We start from the raw sequence: 20,744 nt of genomic DNA, 5'->3' as shown, positions 1-20,744 counted from the left end.
TATGTCAACCTGGGCACCCCTGCTTGAAACACCACATGGCTGAGCTGATTAGTCCTTAGTCTGCACATGGTGCACTCCCCCCCGAAACCCCAGCACCCAGTGCAGTCCCTGACCATAACCCACAGTAAGAACAAAACAACATGCAGTGGCCGCAGAGAGCAACCTGAGCAGGACTCTGATAAGGGCCACTCTCCCAGACAGCACTCCAAAACTAGAACCCCCCCCGAGATAGCACGTAGCGTTCCTGATCCGGGGGCGAGCACCTAAAGACATCCAGGAGGTAGCCCACAGCAAGCAGCACATCACCAGGGCCTGCCTCCAACATCCCCCGCACTCTACTAGCTTCTGGTCCACAGCACTTACTTTCTCACGCTTGTTCAACGCTGCCATGCGAGGTTCAGACTTTCATATACCTGGTCTGATCCGCACCAGTGACATCACATCAGAGAGGTGGCAGACGCTAACGAGGGCGGAGATTGCTGTGTCGAGCCCGTTAATCGCAGGCAAACGTAGGGTAAGTGATGCAAATAACCGTCACGCCAGTTTTCAGTGTGGTTCCGACGGTGCCAGTAATCTTGAGTTGGGTGATGCGCATGGGGCGCCAACCGCGAATTGGCCAACATGCGATTCTCCTGGCCCACCCCCGCGCTAAAATAGTTCGTGTGGCGGGATCAGAGAATCGCCCCCAGAGAGTCTCAGTGTCACTGGAACAGGGTTTCTGGGGTGACACGGTGGCACAGTGGTTAGCACTGCTGCCTCACAGTGCCAGGGACCCGAGCTCAATTCTGGGTCACTGTCTGTGTGGAGTTTGCACATTCTCCCCGGGTCTGCGTGGGTTTCCTCCACGTGCTCCAGTTTCCTTCCACAGTCCAAAGATGTGCAGATTAGATTGATTGGCAATGCTAAATTAACCCTGGTGTCAGGGGAATTAGCAGGGTAAATATGGGGGGTTACGGGAATAGGGTCTAGGTGGGATGTGGTTGGTCGCAAAAACTTGGTAAAGTTGGGTGAGAGGCGTGTCGCGCGATCTGCACCAGCCTCTGTGCTGGTTCCCCCTTTACCAAGGCCTGAAAATGGACAGGATCGGGACCACGCCCAAAACGGGCAAGATGGCCATGTAAATGCATTTGAATGCATTTCAGTTGACTTAATGGGCTGCACGCCCAACTTTACCAGCACTTCCCCCTTTACCACCGTGTTCGCCCATCTGGAATCGGTGCAAAACAGACATGCTCCATAAAAGTCCAATTTGGGCGCTCCATCAGTGAGGGTTCGTCAGGAGTTAAGTGCACAGCGTCTGATGGCTCTCCACTGCTTACAGGTGTCCTTTTGTTGTGGCCATTTTCTTTCTCGGGTTGGTGGGGGTTGTTGCTCAGCAGGGTCTCTGATGTCCGATTTGCAGCATGGACCTGGGTGTTGCTGGGTCCTAGTGCACTCATCATTCTTCCAGCAGAAGGATGTGCACAAAGCCCTTGCAAATTGCACTGCTGCAACCTCTCATCTTTGCAAGGAGCTGTGATTGTGGGGAGCATGTGGCTGGAGAAATTGGGGGGCGGGGTGGCTGAGATTTTGGGGAGCATATGGCTGGGGGAATTGGGGGGCTCTGTGATTATGGGGAGCATATGGCTGGGTGAATTGGGGGGCTGTGATTTGGGGAGCAGGTGGCTGGGGGAATTAGGGGGCTGTGATTTTGGGGAGCAGGTGGCTGGGGGAATTAGGGGGCTGTGATTTTGGGGAGCAGGTGGCTGGGTGAATTAGGGGGCTGTGATTTGGGGAGCAGGTGGCTAGGTGAATTGGGGGGCTGTGATTTGGGGAGCATGTGACTGGGGGTTTTGGGGGCTGTGATTGTGTGGAGCATGTGGTTGGGGGAAGGGCAGTATGGACAATCTCAGTTGATGGGCTAGGGGTAAGCAGCATTCCTTAACTCTGCCCATGTGTTCCTCTCCATCTCAAACACCCTCCCGCCCTTCAGATTGACGAGATGGCTTTTGCGATGCAACCGATTGGTCTTGCTGTTCTTTTGGTTGTTGTTGGAGCTGAGGAGGAGGAGGAGCAGGAGGAAGGCCCAGGCCTCACCACTTGCAGGAGTAGAGGGAGATGATCACCAGAGGCAGGAGGTGGCCGCCATTCACCCGGGGGGGGGGGCAGGAGTAGAGGGAGATGATCACCAGAGGCAGGAGGTGGCCGCCATTCACCCGGGGGGGGGGGGGGGGGGGGGGGGGGGAGAGGGGGGGGAGGGGGCGAGGGTACGCAGGAGAAGGAGGGAGCAGAGACACTGGCAATTTTGTGCTTGCGTGTCATTTGAACAGATGTTTGACAGCGTGTGCTGCCGACATGTCCGCCACCAAAAGGAGACAGTGCAACACCTGTGCCACCCTGTTTCAGAACCTGTCACACAGTGGGTGGCGGGGGTAGGGGGGGGTGGGGGAACGGGGGGACGGTTGGGGCTGTGAGGGGGCAGGGGGGGCACCCACTCTCAGTGGCTGTCAAATTGACGGCCGCTCTGAACGGTTATGCGACTGGGTCCTTCCAGACCCCTAGCGGAGATGTATGTGGAATCTCCCAGTCAGCTGTGCACACCTGTGTCAAGCAGGTCACAGAAGCCCTGTATGTCCAAGCAGGGCAGGTCATAAAATTTAACCTGGGCCAGGCCCATCAGGAGACAGAAGGAGCCATGAAAGAAATGATGGCGTGACTATTGCAGAGTATCAGGTGGTGGCCCTTAAAGAGCAAGCGCAGTGGGGCTCTGGGGGCCAATAGGAAGGAGGTGCTTGAGGATCAGGAGCTGGAAGCATGCAGGGTGCTGGGGATGGGAGGATCTGGGGGAGATTTGGGGCAAGGTGCTAGATGGGGTTAATTAATCACTCTTGCTGTCCGGATGAGGTCACTGACTTTTTTCCAGCACTGCTTGTGCCATCTTCCCCCCCCCCCCCTCCAAAAACTGGGTCGACATCCTCCTGGGGGGGAAGAGGGTGTCCCTCCTCGCCTCTGCTGCATCCAGTAGCCTCCCCAGGTCACCCTCAAACAATCGGGGGGCTGGTCATGTGTACATTGTCCTGCCTATCCATTCTTGAGTTTTTAATGGGGTTACCCCTTGTTAGGGCAGATCAGCTGCAGGCAATTTGGCAGAGCATTCCAGCAAGTTCCATGCAGTTTGCTTGTTAGCATTGAGGGGAAGGCAAGTGAGAACTTGCAGGTGTGCTGATGGTGCGGGTGGGGGTGGATCAGTGCCTCAACGATTGGGGACAGGGGAGAGAGAGGGAGGTATCACACAGCCATCGAAGTCTTGAGGAGATGGGGGTCTTGTGCGGGAAGGTCCGGGCTGGAGATGAGAGGGATCTCTCTGCCTGTTATCGATAGGGTGGAGGAGGGAGGTGGATCTCTCCCTTAGAGCAGTCGGGGGGAAGGGTGGTCCGCTGCCACTTTGCCTGAGATTGGTAGGAGGGAGGGGGGTCCGCTGCCACTCTGTCTGAGATCGGTGTGGGGAAGGGGGGGGTCCGCTGCCACTCTGCCTGAAATCAGTGGAGGCAAGAGGGGAGTGGGCCACGATCGGTCTGGGTGGTGGCGGGGTGGGGCGATAAGGGGGTCAGTAATGTTGTGGGGGTGGGGCAATGTCCGTGGGGCCAGGAGGAGGCATTATCCAGCCCGGGAGGGATGTGGCAGGGGAACAGCAGTCTATCATTTTTTGTCTGCGCATGTGCAGTTGAAGGCGCTGATCAGATCTGCAGGGTTTTGGGCGTGTTTAGCCCGCACACAGGCTTGTGCAGCGTGATTTGGACTCGCTGATATTTTTGCAGGCAGAGTGCGTATGGGGGTACCTGCGAACGGGTCTAAAAGTCGGACCTGAAACACTCCCAGTTTCAAGTCTGCCCAGCACTTAGAATCAAAATGGTAAAATAGGGCCCAGTGTCACTGGAACAGTCTCAGTAACACTTGAACAGATAGTCTGAAAGTCACTGGAACAGAGAGTCTCTATAACTGGAACAGAGTCTCAGTGTCACTGGAATAAAATAGTTCTTACAAAGTGCAAAATGAACTCAAACAATTCAATAAATTGCTTTATGTTGTTGTCATTAGCAAAACAATTCTAATGTTTTAGCATGTACCTGCAGAGTGCTACTTTGCCTGAGTTCCTGACTGGTGTAGGCTCTTACTTCTGTCCCCTCTAAAATTTTCATTGCTGTCAAAGATATCGGTGCAGAATAACTGCACTCTGATGCTGAGTGTTGTGAAACTGATACACATGGGAGCAAATAGGAAGGTTTTGTCCAGCAGATTCAACAATTGACGGCAGAAATATTCAGAAACATATCTAACCCTGACCTGTGTAAACAGAACTACATTCATTTGAACAAACTGATCACAAGCTACAAGGGTCATTGTACTTTATGTTTCTCTGGGTTTCGGTTCAGGAGCTGAATTGCTGATCAGATGGTCAGAGCAACATAAAGTTAGATACGTTTGTACAAAAAATCCTCCCCAAGCTGGACACTAAAGGCCGTAATAAACAGAAAAATTGTTCGTCATTGTCCAAAAATGAACAAGAGGGCATTGACTTTTTCTGAGTTTTCACAGAATGACCATCAGACACATCCTCTAGACGACACGGTGAGTATTTCAGCAAAATATAATAGTAAGCTCATGTAAAATCCGAAGAGGTGTGATGATTTGGGTGGTTGTTAATTGAAGAAGCTCTTTGGAGGATTCAGTGGGCAAGGCCTGCGACAGCATATTAGGAATCAAGAGATTTCAGCAGCATTTTGTCATAAGAACATAAGAACTAGGAGCAGGATAAGGTCATCTGGCCTCTCGAATCTGCTCCGCCATTCAATAAGATCATGGCTGATCTTTTCATGGACTCAGCTCCACTTACCCGCACGCTCACCATAGCGCTTAATTCCTTTACTGTTCAAAAATCTATTTATCTTTGCGTAAAAAACATTCAACGAGGTACTCTCAACTGCCTCATTGGGCAGGTAATTCCACAGATTCACAACCCTTTGGGTGCAGAAGTTCTTTGTCAACTCAGTTCCATATCTGCTCCCCCTTATTTTGAGGCCATACCCCCTCGTTCTAGTTTCACCCGCCAGTGGAAACAACCGTCCTGCTTATCTATTCTCTTCATAATTTTATATGTTTCTATAAGATCCCCTTCATTCTTCTGAATTCCAATGAGTATAGCCTCAGTCTACTCAGTCTCTCCTCATAAGCCAACTCTCTCAACTCTAGAATCAGCTTAGTATATCTCCTCCTCATTACCTCCAGTGCCAGTACATCCTTTCTCAAGTAAGGAGACGAAAGCTGTACACAGTACTCCAGGTGTGGCCTCACCAGCACCTTATACAGCTGCAACATAACCTCCCTGTTTTAAAACTCCATTCCCTCTAGCAATGGAGGACAAAATTCCATTTGCCTTCTTAATTACCTGCTAATCACCTGTAAACCAACTTTTTGTGATTCATGCAAAAGGACACCCAGGTCCCGCTGCACAGCAGCATGCTGCAATTTTGTTACCATTTAAATAATAGTCCATTTTGCTGTTATTCCTACCAAAATGGATGACCTCACACTTGCCAACATTGTACTCCATCTGCCAGACTCTTACCCACTCACTTAGACTATCTATATCCCTCTGCAGACTTTCAGTGTCCTCTGCAGACTTTGCTCTACCACTCATCTTAGTGTCATCTGCGAACTTTGACACACTACACTTGGTCCCCAACCCCAAATCATCTATGTAAATTGTAAACAATTGCGGTCCCAACTCTGATCCCTGAGGCACACCACTAGTCACTGATCGCCAAACAGAAAAACACCCATTTATTCCCACTCTTTGCTTTAGTTAGCCAATCCTCTATCCACACTAATACATTACCCATAATGCCGTGCATCTTTATTTTATGCAGCAGCCGTTCGTGCGGCACCTTGTCGAATGCCTTCTGGAAATCCAGATAAACTGCATCCACCAGTTCCCCATTGTCCACTATGCTCGTAATGTCCTCAAAGAATTCCAGTAAATTAGTTGAACATGACCTGCCTTTCATGAACCCATGCTGCGTCTGCCCAATGGGACTATTTGTATCTCGATGTTTCACTATTTCTTCCTTGATGATAGATTCAAGCATTTTCCCTACGACAGAAGTTATGCTAATTGGCCTATAGTTACCCGCCTTTTGTCTACCTCCCCTTTTTTAAATGGTGGTGTCACATTTGCTGTTTTCCAATTTTCTGGAACCGCCCTCGATTACAGCGAATTTTGTTAAATTACCATTAGTGTATTTGCTATTTCCCCTGCCATCTCTTTTAGTATCCTGAGATGTATTCCATCAGGGCCAGGACTTATCTACCTTTAGCCCCATTAGCTTGTCCAACACTACCTCTTTAGTGATAATAATCGTTTCTTGGTCCTCACGTGCCACAACCTCCTTGTCATCAATTTTTGGCATTTATATTTGTGTCTTCCTCATTTGTGTCTTCCTCATTGATCCACTGGAGCAAGCTGAGAGGGGTGATTGGAGGCAGCAGTGCTGGTGAGAGATTAATTGAATTGTTTATTTATTTAATTAGTCAGCTAGTGTGTGTATTTTTTTTGGCCTTTACTTTAACAGCAGTTTTTCAAGTTTAAAGTGAAAACTAGAAGTGGGCAGCAAAGGAGTCTGGGAAGGGTTTTTTAAGCGCGTGAAGTATAAAAGGTAGGCTGCAGTATACAGCGGGCAGCGTCGGGAGCGGGCAGTGGAGTGTGTGGGAAGCAGAGTGTGAGCTATAAGACTTTGGCTCACAGGGCTTAGGCTGAAAGGGCGAGCAGGGGTGAGTTGAATTCATTTTTGCACTTTCTACCTGGTACTGGCAAGGTATCTAGAGGGGATGGGTGTGCAGGCAGTGCAATGTTCCTCTTGCACTATGTTTGAGGTGAGGGACGACGACAGTGTCCCTACTGATTACACCTGTGGGAAGTGCACCCATCTGCAGCTCCTCCAAAACCATGTTAGGGAACTGGAGCTGGAGTTGGATGAACTTAGGATCATCAGGGACGCAGAGATGGCCATAGACACAAGCTTTAGGAATACAGTTACTCCGAGGATTGAAAACAGATGGGTGACGGTGAGAGGGGCTGGGAGGAAGCAGTCCGTGCAGGGATCCCCGGTGGTCGTTCCCCTTAGCAACAAGTATTCCGCTTTGGATACGGTTGAGGGGGATGACATACCAGTGGGGAGCCGCAGTGAGAGGATCTCCAGCACTGTGTCCGTCTCTGTGGCTCGGGAGGGAAAGGGGGAGAGCGGGAGGGCGATAGTTATTGGGGACTCGTTAGTTAGAGGGATAGATAGGAGGTTCTGTGGCAGCAAAAGAGACTCACGGATGGTATGTTGCCTACCGGATGCCAAGGTCCGTGATGTCTCAGACCGTGTTTTCCAGATTCTGAAGGGGGAGGGGAAACAGTCACAAGTCGTGGTGCACATTGGTACCAATGACATAGGTAAGAGAAGGGACGGGGATTTAAAGCAGGAATTTCTGGAGCTGGGCTGGAAGCTGAGAGCCAAGACGAAACATGTGGTCATCTCTGGTACGTTGCCGGTACCACGTGATAGCGAGTTGAGGAACAGGGAGAGAGTGCAGTTAAATATGTGGTTGCAGGGATGGTGTAGGAGGGAGGGTTTCAGATACGTGGATAATTGGAACACGTTCTGGGGAAGGTGGGACCTGTACAAACAGGACGGGGTGCACCTGAACCAGAGGGGCACCAATATCCTCGGAGGGAAATTTGTTACGGCTCTTCAGGGGGGTTTAAACTAATTTGTCAGGGGAGTGGGAAAGGGAGTTGTAGTCCAGAAGTCAGTGAGGGTGGTGAGGTATTGGGGAAGGTATCAGGGTCAAGGGTGGGTACTGGTAGACAGGAAGGTGGGTTGAAGTGTGTCTACTTCAATGCAAGGGGCATCCGGAACAAGGTAGATGAACTTGGGGCGTGGATTGGTACTTGGGACTACGATGTTGTGGCCATTACGGAGACGTGGGTAGAACAAGGACAGGAATGGTTGTTGGACGTTCCGGGGTATAGATGTTTCACTAAGTGTAGGGAAGCTGGTAAAAGAGGTGGAGGAGTGGCATTGTTAATCAAGGATAGTTTAACGGCTGCGGAAAGGCACTTCGAGGGGTATCTGCACACTGAGGTAATATGGGCTGAAGTTAGAAATAGGAAAGGAGCGGTCACGTTGCTAGGAGTTTACTATAGGCCCACAAATAGTAATAGAGATGTGGAGGAAGAAATTGCTAAGCAGATTATGGATATGTGTGGGGGTCACAGGGTAGTTGTCATGGGGGACTTTAACTTTCCAAATATTGATTGGAACTATTGTAGGTCAAATAGTTTGGATGGGGCAGTTTTTGTGCAGTGTGTGCGGGAGGGTTTCCTGACACAATATGTGGATGGGCCGACTAGAGGTGAGGCCACATTGGATTTGGTACTGGGAAATGAACCGGGCCAAGTGTTAGATTTGGTTGTGGGAGAGCAATTTGGAGATAGTGACCACAATTCGGTGTCTTTTGTTATTGCAATGGAGAGGGATAGGGCCGTACGGCAGGGCAAGGTTTACAATTGGGGGAGGGGTAATTATGATGCGATTGGGCAAGAATTAGGGGGCATAAGTTGGGAACAGAAACTGTCAGAGAAAGGAACTAATGAAAAGTGGAACTTTTTCAAGGAACAAATACTGGATGTCCTTGATAGGTATGTTCCTGTCAGGCAGGGAGGAAATGGCCGAGTGAGGGAACCATGGTTCACAAAAGAGGTGGAATGTCTTGTGAAAAGGAAGAGGGAAGCTTATGTAGGGATGAGGAAACAAGGTTCAGATGGCTCGATTGAGGGTTACAAGTTAGCAAGGAATGAGCTGAAAAAGGGGCTTAGGAGAGCTAGGAGGGGACATGAGAAGTCCTTGGCGGGTCGGATCAAGGAAAACCCCAAGGCTTTTTACTCTTATGTGAAGAATAAAAGAATGACCAGGGTGAGGTTAGGGCCGGTCAAGGACAGTAGTGGGAACTTGTGTATGGAGTCAGTAGAGATAGGCGAGGTGATGAATGAATACTTTTCTTCAGTGTTCACCAAGGAGAGGGGCCATGTTTTTGAGGAAGAGAAGGTGTTACAGGCTAATAGGCTGGAAGAAATAGATGTTCGGAGGGAGGATGTCTTGGCAGTTTTGAATAAACTGAAGATCGATAAGTCCCCTGGGCCTGATGAAATGTATCCTAGGATTCTGTGGGAGGCAAGGGATGAGATTGCAGAGCCTTTGGCGTTGATCTTTGGGTCCTCGCTGTCCACGGGGATGGTGCCAGAGGACTGGAGAATGGCGAATGTTGTTCCTCTGTTTAAGAAAGGGAATAGAAATGACCCTGGTAATTATAGACCGGTTAGTCTTACTTCGGTGGTTGGTAAATTGATGGAAAGGGTCCTTAGGGATGGGATTTACGACCATTTAGAAAGATGCGGATTAATCCGAGATAGTCAGCACGGATTCGTGAAGGGCAAGTCGTGCCTCACAAATTTGATAGAATTTTTTGAGGAGGTAACTAAGTGTGTTGATGAAGGTAGGGCGGTTGATGTCATATACATGGATTTTAGTAAGGCGTTTGATAAGGTCCCCCATGGTGGGCTTATGATGAAAGTGAGGAGGTGTGGGATAGAGGGAAAGTTGGCCGATTGGATAGGTAACTGGCTGTCTGACCGAAGACAGAGGGTGGTGGTCGATGGAAAATTTTCGGACTGGAGGCAGGTTGCTAGCGGTGTGCCGCAGGGATCAGTGCTTGGTCCTCTGCTCTTTGTGATTTTTATTAATGACTTAGAGGAGGGGGCTGAAGGGTGGATCAGTAAATTTGCTGATGACACCAAGATTGGTGGAGTAGTGGATGAGGTGGAGGGCTGTTGTAGGCTGCAAAGAGACATAGATAGGATGCAAAGCTGGGCTGAAAAATGGCAAATGGAGTTTAACCCTGATAAATGTGAGGTGATTCATTTTGGTAGGACAAATTTAAATGTGGATTACAGGGTCAAAGGTAGGGTTCTGAAGACTGTGGAGGAACAGAGAGATCTTGGGGTCCATATCCACAGATCTCTAAAGGTTGCCAGTCAAGTGGATAGAGCTGTGAAGAAGGCCTATAGTGTGTTAGCTTTTATTAACAGGGGGTTGGAGTTTAAGAGCCGTGGGGTTATGCTGCAACTGTACAGGACCTTGGTGAGACCACATTTGGAATATTGTGTGCAGTTCTGGTCACCTCACTATAAGAAGGATGTGGAAGCGCTGGAAAGAGTGCAGAGGAGATTTACCAGGATGCTGCCTGGTTTGGAGGGTAGGTCATATGAGGAAAGGTTGAGGGAGCTAGGGCTGTTCTCTCTGGAGCGGAGGAGGCTGAGGGGAGACTTAATAGAGGTGTATAAAATGATGAAGGGGATAGATAGAGTGAACGTTCAAAGACTATTTCCTCGGGTGGATGGAGCTATTACAAGGGGGCATAACTATAGGGTTCGTGGTGGGAGATACAGGACGGATATCAGAGGTAGGTTCTTTACGCAGAGAGTGGTTGGGGTGTGGAATGGACTGCCTGCAGTGATAGTGGAGTCAGACACTTTAGAAACATTTAAGCGGTTATTGGATAGGCACATGGAGCACACCAGGATGATAGGGAGTGGGATAGCTTGATCTTGGTTTCAGATAAAGCTCGGCACAACATCGTGGGCCGAAGGGCCTGTTCTGTGCTGTACTGTTCTATGTTCTATGTTCTTCCACTGTGAAGACCAACACAAAATACCTGTTCAATGCCTCGGCCATTTCCTCATTACCCGTTATTAAATCCCCCTTCTCAACCTCTAAAGGACCAATGTTTACCTTAGCCACTCTTTTTGTTTTATATATTTGTAGAAACTTTTGCTATTTTTATATTCTGAGCTAGTTCACTCTCATAATCTATCTTACTTTTCTTTATAGTTTTTTCATGGCTTTTTGTTGACCTTTAAAGGTTTCCCAATCCTTTATTTTCCCACTAATCTTTGTCACTTTGTATGCATTTTCTTTCAATTTGATACCCTCCTTTATTTCCTTAAATACCCGTGGCTGATTATCTCTTTTCTTTCATCCCTCCTTTTCATTGGTATGCACTTTTGCTGAACACTGTGAAAAATCCTCCACTGTTCCTCAATTGTCCCATCATAAAGTATTTTTTCCCAGTCTACCTTAGCCAACGCCTCCCTCATCCCATTGTAGTCTCCTTCTTTAAGCACAAGACACTGGTATTGGATTTTACCTTCTCATCCTCCATCTGTATTTTAAATTCAACCATACTGTGATTGCTCCTTCCGAGAGGATCCCTAAGTGTAAGATCATTAATTATTCCTGTCTCATTACACAGGACCAGATCTAGGATAGCTTGCTCCCTCATAAATTCCATTACATACTGTTCGAGGAAACTATTGCGAATACATTCTATGAACTCCTCCTCAAGGCTGCCTTGACCGATCTGGTTTGACCAAGCGACATGTAGATTAAAATCCCCCATAATTGCTGTACTATTTTTAGAAGCATCAGTTGTTTCTTTTTTTTATTGCTGTGATGTTATTATTTGGTGGCCTATAGACTACACCTATCAGTGACTTTTTCTCCTTACTATTTCTAATTTCCATCCAAATGGATTCAACCTTTTTCCCCATACAGCCTATATCATCTCTCACTACCATCCTGATGTGGTCCTTAAATATCAGAGCTGCATCACTTCCCTTACCTTCCTGCCTGCCCTTCCAAATAGTCTGAATACCCTGGATATTTAACTTCCAGTCGTGACCACCTTGCAACCATGTGTCTGTAATGGCCACTAAATCATACTCATTCGCGATGATTTACGCAGACAACTCATTTACCTTGTTTCGAATGCTACGAGCATTTAGGTAAAGTGCTTTTATGCTAGTTTTTATAGCTTCTTCTTGAATCCTAACACCTCCATTAATAACATCTCCTGAGTTCTCCTCCCTTTTCATTTTTTTCATAACTTTCCATGTGGTTGAAACCTCCGCCCCACATGTTAACCTGCTGCTTTGCTTCCCGTTAATCATCATATTTCCCATAGTTTTATCTTTTCCTTGCCCTCCACTTGCTCGTTTAAAGTCCTTGTGAGCACCCTATTTATCCTTTCCGCTAGAAGAATGGTTCAGGTGAAGACCATCCCAACGGTACAGATCCCTCCTGTTCCAATACTGATGCCAATGCCCCATGAAAGGGATCCCCTCTTTCTCGCACCACTCCTTTAGTCATGTGTTTACTGCGCCAATTTTCTCATCCCTATGCCAATTCACACCTGGCTTGGGTAGTGATCCAGAGATTATAATCCTTGAGGACCTGTTCTTTAATTTAGTTCCTAGTGCCTGATAACCCCCAAACAGGTCCTCTTTCCGAGTCTTGTCTATGTTGTTTATCCCAACATGGACCACAACAACTGGATCCTCCCCCTCCCACTCCATCCTGACACCAGGCAGGCAACATATCATGTGGGACTCTCGATCCTGCTTACAAAGGATGCTATCAATCTCACTAATTATAAAATCTCCTACAACTACCACTTGTCTTTTTGCTCCCCCCTCTTGAATGGCCTCCGGTACTACGATGCAGTGGTCGGCTAGCTCATCCTCCCTATAGCCCTTTTCCTCATCCACACAGGGAGCAGGTATCTCATACCTGTTGGACAAGGTCAGAAGCTGAGGCTCCTCTGTTCCTGAATTCAGGATCCCTCTCCCTGCCTCACTTGCAGTCACACCCTGTTGTCCCTGACCACTGTCAGAGCTTTTCTTCTGAAATGAATCATTGTATTTACACCTGACGTCCCAGTTTCTTGACCAATTAGACTGGTTGGGTGTAATGGTGACTCACAGCAATCCGTTTTGATGTCATGTTTAATGGGACACTTCCAGGGTTAGAATTGAAACACTGCTGAAGCATCATGACGGAACCAGCAGCTGCACAGATAGAGGCTCACTGTGGCAGGGCAGCTCCACAATTTCCCTGGACATGATACTGTAACATCTGTATGGGCCTTTAAAACATCCTGTTCTCTGTAAACAAGATGAAGAAAGCAGTTTCAGCGAACAAGCAGGCATGACTGAAAGTGGCTGAGGTGTCAGCAGGAGTGTGTTGCCTCTCTCCTGGATACAGAGCCACAAGAGGTTCAGTTATATAATCAGAGCAGGAAAGGTGAGTGGCACACCACATGTAAATATGAGCTGACTGCCTTCCCCAGTCTTCTCTGCACATTACACCTCATACCAACACAGCCTGTAGGTGCAGCCATTCCTCTCTGTCGTGGTCCCTCTTCACATCACCATTTGTCGAACCACCAGCGACACACACCTTTACCTTATTGTAATCCTTCACAGCCACCCTCCATATTTTCTTCTATCCATTCAACAAGTTGCGCTTTTCACACTGAGGGGGGGGTGTTTCTGCCAGCATTCACCGTGGGCAAAAATGGCAATGCGGGTGGAAAATCCTGCCATACCGGTTAAATGAGGATGTCGTCAGCAAGATCTTGTTCTTTGATTTTCCTTGCCCCTCGCTGGTGATGTAACAAGGCTCTGGCTTATAAAGGGTGAGACTCTCATTTAATAATTTTTAATAAACTCACATGGACTAAATGAGCTTCCCCACCATATGTTTCCCCACATTAAGAATTCCTCGTCACGTCGGTCAGGTTTACAGCAGGTTTTTAAAAGATGTGAAGCTGTTGAGCTGAACCTGCCATGCATGCAAGTGTATAACCCCCAGGGATAGAAGGACCTGCCCTGGCAGTGCACCCAGCACCTTGGCACTGCCAGAGGGCACAGACAGGGTGATACTGGCAAGTGCCATGGGTATACTCTCTGGGAACTCCATTTGAGGGAGTTCCCTTCTTTGTGTTGGATGCGGAGTTTGTGAGAGGGGTGGTAGAAGGGATGTACGGCGGTTTGTCCTGGTGCTTGTGCAGGGGTTGGGGAGTGATGCGCGATATAACTCACGAGGCTAGAGATGCTCGAGGAAATAAAGGCTTTTATTGACTACTACAATAGAGCTACCATATATAATACACGATCCCAGACTGAAGGGTCCCAGGCAGAGCAGTGACCTTTATACCTCTCCCAGGAGGCGGAGCCCGACTGGGATGTACCATAATAACTATATTACAGGTAGAACAGCCCAACCCTAACCCCAACAGTAACATGTAGAACAGCCCAACCCTAACCCCAACAGTAACATATATACAGACTCATAGTACTGGCCAGACCCTGGCTCAGTACTACCTGGTGGGAACCAACGATGGTTCACCACAGGGAGGTTGCCCTAGTGTTTGTGGGTGGGTGGCAGGGGATTGCCCAACTGCTTATAGGGCGAGGTGGGGAGGTTTCCCTGCATCTTTGGCGGGGGGCAGGGTAGAAGGTGAAGGCAGAGGGAGTATTTTTCCAGCACAGATCAGGTGCTCTTTAAAAACGGCATCCCAAACTCTCTGCAGCCAGTGTTGCCAGCTCTGTCAGGCCCTGCCCTGCCAGCAAGATGGTGAAAACTATGCTCATCACCCCCCCCCCCCAGTATTTTATGCACAGAGTACCAGACAAACTGGAGTGAAAACTCAGTTGTGCTGCTGGAAAGCTACATGCCGGTTTCCTCGTGTTATCCAGCATTCTGTGCATAGAGGACAAAGCCCTCTATGCCCAGAGGTTGCTTCTTTCTCACCTTGCTGTAGAAAAGAACAGAGTGCACTCGAGAGAGGCAGAAAACTTTAGTCATCTTCACCTTAAAAGCTGTGAAGTGATGGTGGTCTCTGCATGCCTGACCGTTGGAGATGGAGAGATAGGAGTATCCCAGTTACCTGGTAGCAGTATTAAATATTACACAGCAACAGGACAAACTACACTCACTCAGTCACTGAAAGGTGACTGAGAACTATTTCAGCTTCTCCATTCAAATTGACATGTATTTCTCACAGTTCCTCAAGCTTCCCTCAGGAGCTGGTACCAGGGGAGGATGAAGATCCTCAAAAAAGGTCACCCACTCTGAGGAAGTATCTTCCCAGGAATCATGTGCAGTTTGCACCAATTCAAATGGAGCCACCAGGACAGCTGGCACACGGTGAAGAGCACATTATGGCTGGAATTTAATGTCTTTTCCCATGCTGCCAGGGGGCTCTAATCAGGCAGGAGTCTGACGGCTGGGGACACTGCCACTTTCCTTCCTCTGCCCCAATTAAACCCACGTGGATAGCCTTCCTGCCCGCAACAAGGCCCATAAGTGGTGAAGGGCCTCATCCCACTGCCCCAATGGCACGGAGGGGATTTGCCATGTGGGGAAAGCAAACCCTGTCAGGCTTCTCGTGGTGATGGTGGGGATGGGAGCGTGGATTCACTCATTCAAAAGAAATCAGTGCCTTTTTGAGTGACCTGGCATTGGGAAGTAGGGACACCACCGAGGGCCATCACCCTGCCCTTGATGCTGAACCCCTGTCCCTGGGACCCACACTCTGGATCCCCACCATTCAGCAGGAATTGTTGTGAGAAGCAGGACCCTGTTGCAGGGTGCAGGACTCCCCAAACGGATGCTGAAACTCAGGGGTCATCCATGAAATGGACTATTCTGGGATGTTAGCAGCAAATGTGTCAGTCTCTGTCATCATTTCCAGTCACATTGCATACTATTTGAGAGAGATTGCAGGAGTCCAAATCTATCATGAGTGCCCTGATGTCTCAGGCTTTTGTGCTGATGTTTACAACCTAGGAAAGAGTGAATGTCTACACAAAACATCAGACGCAGCAGGTAACAGAGTGTATGTTGACCATCAGTGGAATGGATTGTTGCTTGTGGGACTGCTTTGTGCTGGGAGCTTGGTGATGGGGGCTGCACTGCCTCAGATTAACTAAAGTCTACTTGAATAAATCCACCCAGGCACCTCTGGCAGCTAAGTGTGTGGCTGCTCGTGCCCTTTTGCCACATCAGGTTATTCCTCCTCACTCATCTTGTTCCTACTGTGGCTCCTCCTGCTTCCTCCTCCTCTGAAGACTCAAAACAATTGTGGCCTTCCTCCTCCCTCAGCTCTGGTTCTCATTGTTGCATTATGTTGTGCATACTAAAGGAAACCCCATCCTCTGAATCTACTTGGAGGTGCAAATATCTGTGAGAGAAGAAGAGTCATATTGATCACAAAACACTAACTTGGTTTCTCTTTCCACGGGTCCTATTAGATCTGCTGAGTTTTTCCAGCATTTTATGTTATTATATCTGTGAGAGATTTGACTAGTACAGACATTCCCAGATCAATGGGAACCTTGCACAGTCATACATGACGATCTTTCAGTGGCGAAGGGCCAGTTGAACATTTTTATGGTGTCCCTTGCTGGGGGTGAATTCTGGCTGGGTGACCTTGATAATTACATTTGTGCAATCTTTAACTCCCTGGTTCTGTGGGCATCCAATCAGTGCAGCAAATCTGAGTGCCTCCTGATGCCATCTTTCACCTGGATGATGAATGTGTGTGCTACAGATTGAGAGATTTGATAAATATGACCATTAGATCCCTGAAATGAGAAAATGTGAAGAAATTCCAGGTTCTGGTTACCTTGATAACCATTAGAAACTCTTTCCCACCTGGTCCACTGGGAGACTGCAAATGTTAGAGATTGATAGGTTCTTGATTAATAAGGGGATCAGGGTTATGGGGAAAAGGCAGGAGAATGGGGATGAGAAAAATATCAGCCATGATTGAATGGCAGAGCAGACACGATGGACCGAGTGGCCTAATTCTGCTCCTATGTCTTATGGTCTTATGGTTAGTGACATTTATAAGCCTGGTGCTCTGCCTCTATACCCTTGGTAGAGGCTTTTTGCTCTTGCCAGTTGGAGTTCTGTGAAGTAGCAGAGGGTTTCTGCTGCTGTTGTTCCTCCTGCTTTTGGTAATGCTGGCATTCTCCTACCCCTTACAGAGCTCAAAGCTCCAGGCATATAAACTACTGCTATGCTCCTGTGAAGGCTGACAGCTGGGAAGCCGATTAAAGGCAAAAAATGTGGCTTCCAAGGTTTTTGAAATCACTTTCAAAGCAGTGGAACACTGTCAGGACAAGTCAGTGAGCCAATGCCTTTCTCTTAGACAAGGAAGTCACTCTCACATCTCAATATTTAAAGAATTTTCTTCATGTCAATCATTCATTCCCATCAATTTGCTTTGTGCTAGGTCTTATTTTACTTGGTGAGAAACCTCTGACGTCCATTTAGAGTCATAGAGTCATAGAGTCATAGAGGTTTACAGCATGGAAACAGGCCCCTTTGGCCCAACTTGTCCATGCCGCCCTTTTTTTTTAAACCCCTAAGTTAATCCCAATTGCCCGCATTTGGCTCATATCCCTACCTACCCATCGTACCCATGTAACTATCTAAATGCTTTTTAAAAGGTAAAATTGTACCCGCCTCTACTACTACCTCTGGCAGCTTGTTCCAGACACTCACCACCCTCTGAAAAAATTGCCCCTCTGGACACTTTTGTATCTCTCCCCTCTCACCTTAAACCTATGCCATCTAGTTTTAGAATTCCCTACCTTTTGGAAAAGATATTGACTATCTAGCTGATCTATGCCCCTCACTATTTTATAGACCTCTATAAGATCACCCCTCAGCCTTCTATGCTCCAGAGAAAAAAGTCCCAGTCTATCCAGCCTCTCCTCATAATTCAAACCATCAAGTCCCGGTAGCATCCTAGTAAATCTCTTCTGCACTCTTTCTAGTTTAATAATATCCTTTCTATAATAGGGTGACCAGAACTGTACACAGTATTCCAAGTGTGGCCTTACCAATGTCTTGTACAACTTCAACAAGACGTCCCAACTCCTGCATTCAATGTTCTGACCAATGAAACCAAGCATGCTGAATGTCTTTTTCACCACTCTGTCCACCTGTGGCATAACTTTCAAGGAGCTATGAATCTGTACCCTTAGATCTCTTTGTTCCATAACTCTCCCCAATGCCCTACCATTAACTGAGTAAGTCCTGCCCTGATTCAATCTACCAAAATGCATCACCTCGCATTTATCTAAATTAAACTCCATCTGCCATTTGTCAGCCCACTGGCCCAATTAATCAAGATCCTGTTGCAATCGGAGATAACCTTCTCCACTGTCCACTATGCCACCAATCTTGGTGTCATCTGCAAACTTACTAACCATGTCTTCTATATTCTCATCCCAATCATTAATATAAATGACAAATAACAGTGGACCCAGCACCGATCCCTGAGGCACACCGCTGGTCATAGGCCTCCAGTTTGAAAAACAACCCTCTACAACCACCCTCTGGCTTCTATCATCAAGCCAATTTTGTATCCATTTAGCTACCTCACCCTGGATCCCGTGAGATTTAACCTTATGCAACAACCTACCATGCGGTACCCTATCAAAGGCCTTGCTAAATCCATGTCGACAACATCAACTGCACTGCCCTCTTCTACCTTCTTGGTTACCCTTCAAAAAAATCAAATTTGTGAGACATGATTTTCCACTCACAAAGCCATGCTGACTGTCCCTAATCAGTACTTGCGTCTCTAAATGCCTGTAGATCCTATCTCTCAAAATACCTTCCAACAACTTACCCACCACAGATGTGAGGCTCACCTGCCTGTAGTTTCCAGGCTTTTCCCTTTTTTAAACAAAGGTACAACATTTGCCACCCTCCAATCTTCAGGCACCTCACCTGTTACTATCTCTGCTAGGGGACCCGCAATTTCCTCCTTAGCCTCCCACCATGTCCTGGGATACACTTCATCAGGTCCCGGGGATTTATCTACCTTGATGCGCTTTAAGACTTCCAGCACTTTCTTCTCTGTAATATGTACACTCCTCAAGACATCACTATTTATCTCCCCAAGTTCCCTAACATCCATGCTTTTCTCAACAGTAAATACTGATGAGAAATATTCATTTAGGATCTCACCCATCTATTGTGGACCCACACATAGATGACCTTGTTGATTCTTAAGATCCTTACTCTCGCCCTAGTTACTCTTTTGGTATCTCTTTCTGATTTCTAGAAGCAGGCCACAAGTCAGCAAATCAACAGTTGAAAAGGAACCAACTCCTTTCAGCTGACATGCAGAACCAAGAATCTATAAACCAATTGCTTCACTGCCAAAGCCAGGGCTACCAGAGTCATCCAACTTAACGGCCACATTGTTTTACCATCTACTCCTCACTGACAATCCAGACTGATTCGTATATGTTTTGAATATTTATTTTTGACACACTTCTCATTTGTAATTTGTCTGTATGCATGTTGTTTTATTATTTTCTTCTTGTGTTTTAGTAACAAATAAACTCACTCTTTAAAGTTTATTTATTGGTCACAAGTGAGGCTTACATTAACACTGCAATGAAGTTACTGTGAAATTCCCCCAGTCGCCATAGTCTGGCGCTTGTTCGGGTTAATGCACCTTACCAGCTCGTCTTTCAGAATGTGGGAGGAAACTGGAGCACCCGGTAGAAACCCACGCAGACATGGGGAGAACATGCAAACTCCACACAGACAGTGACCAAAGCCGGGAATCGAGCCCAGGTCCCTGGTGCTGTGAAGCAGCAGTGCTAATCACTGTGCTACTGTGCCGCCTCAAGCCTCGTTAAATTGGCTTCTTTAAAAACAAACACATTTGTACTGGGAAAAGGTAACTGGAGGGAAGGGATCCTTCTTAAATTAAACCTTGTTGCGACTAAGGGTATTTAATAAAGAGGGACCAGTTCATCCCTTCTCACCCGGGAGCATAACAATTTGGGACGCATCTTGGCCAGAATCAAAACAAATTGGGGCATCTTGCCTGTGGACCAGTCATAACAGAACGTGCATATGTGATTTATTGTCACACGTATTGATATACAGTGAAAAGTATTATTTATGTGCTATGCAGACAAAGCATACTGTTTATAGAGTACATAGGAGATAAGGAAAGGAGTGTGCAGAATGTAGTGTTACAGTCACAGTTAGAGTGTAGAGAAAGATCAACTTAATATAAGATAGGTCCATTCAAAAGTCTGATGGTAGCAGGGAAGAAGCTGCTCTTTGGCTTTGGACTGGTCACCAGAGATCATGCTAATATTGATCTGGTAATTGCTAGTATAACTTAAGTGAAATAAATGATGGTACCATGTGTGGTGAACCATTGTTGGTTCCCACCAGGTAGTGCTGAGCCATGGTCTGGCCAGTACTATGAGTCTGTAGATATGTTACTGTTGGGGTTAGGGTTGGGCTGTTCTACCTGTTAATATAGTCCTATGGTACACCCCAGTCGGCTCCGCCTCCTGGGAGAGGTATAAAGGTCACTGCTCTGCCTGGTGACCCTTTAGTCTGGGATCGTATACTGTATATAGTAGCTCTGTTATTGTTGGCAATAAAAGCCTTTATTTCCCGAGTACATCCTGCCTCCCGTGTGTTATATCGCGCATCAATTTTATTGCCAACAAGTAAATTCTTTTTTTTTTGAAAAAAAAACGACAAAAGAAAACATGGAGCAAATGCTGAAACCCGAACGGCTTACGTTGGACCCACGTGCGGCGGGAGCATCGAACACTTTCGACCACTGGTTGAAGTGTTTCCAAGATTACCTCGCGCCTCCACAGCGGTCACCGACGACGCCGACAGACTCCGGGTCCTCCACGCGAGGGTAAGCGACGCTGTATACTTAGCGATCCGTGGGGCCACCGACTACAAAGGGGCCCTCGA

General features: G+C 47.5%; 1 protein-coding gene across 2 annotated transcripts in view; it reads left to right on the top strand.

Annotated features, from left to right (window-relative positions):
• Positions 1–4,422: 4,422 nt before the first annotated feature.
• LOC144492339 (sodium- and chloride-dependent neutral and basic amino acid transporter B(0+)-like) overlaps positions 4,423–20,744 on the top strand; it is a 100,127-nt gene continuing 83,805 nt past the window's right edge. For both annotated transcript variants that reach the window (XM_078210333.1, XM_078210332.1), the window contains exon 1: positions 4,423–4,608. In XM_078210333.1, coding sequence (XP_078066459.1) covers positions 4,537–4,608 — 72 coding nt within the window. In that variant the 5' untranslated portion in view covers positions 4,423–4,536. The remainder of the gene's footprint in view (positions 4,609–20,744) is intronic.

Source organism: Mustelus asterias, chromosome 4 (genome assembly GCF_964213995.1).
Source record: "Mustelus asterias chromosome 4, sMusAst1.hap1.1, whole genome shotgun sequence".
Lineage (NCBI taxonomy): Eukaryota > Metazoa > Chordata > Chondrichthyes > Carcharhiniformes > Triakidae > Mustelus > Mustelus asterias.
This window is presented reverse-complemented; position numbering and strand designations above follow the sequence as displayed.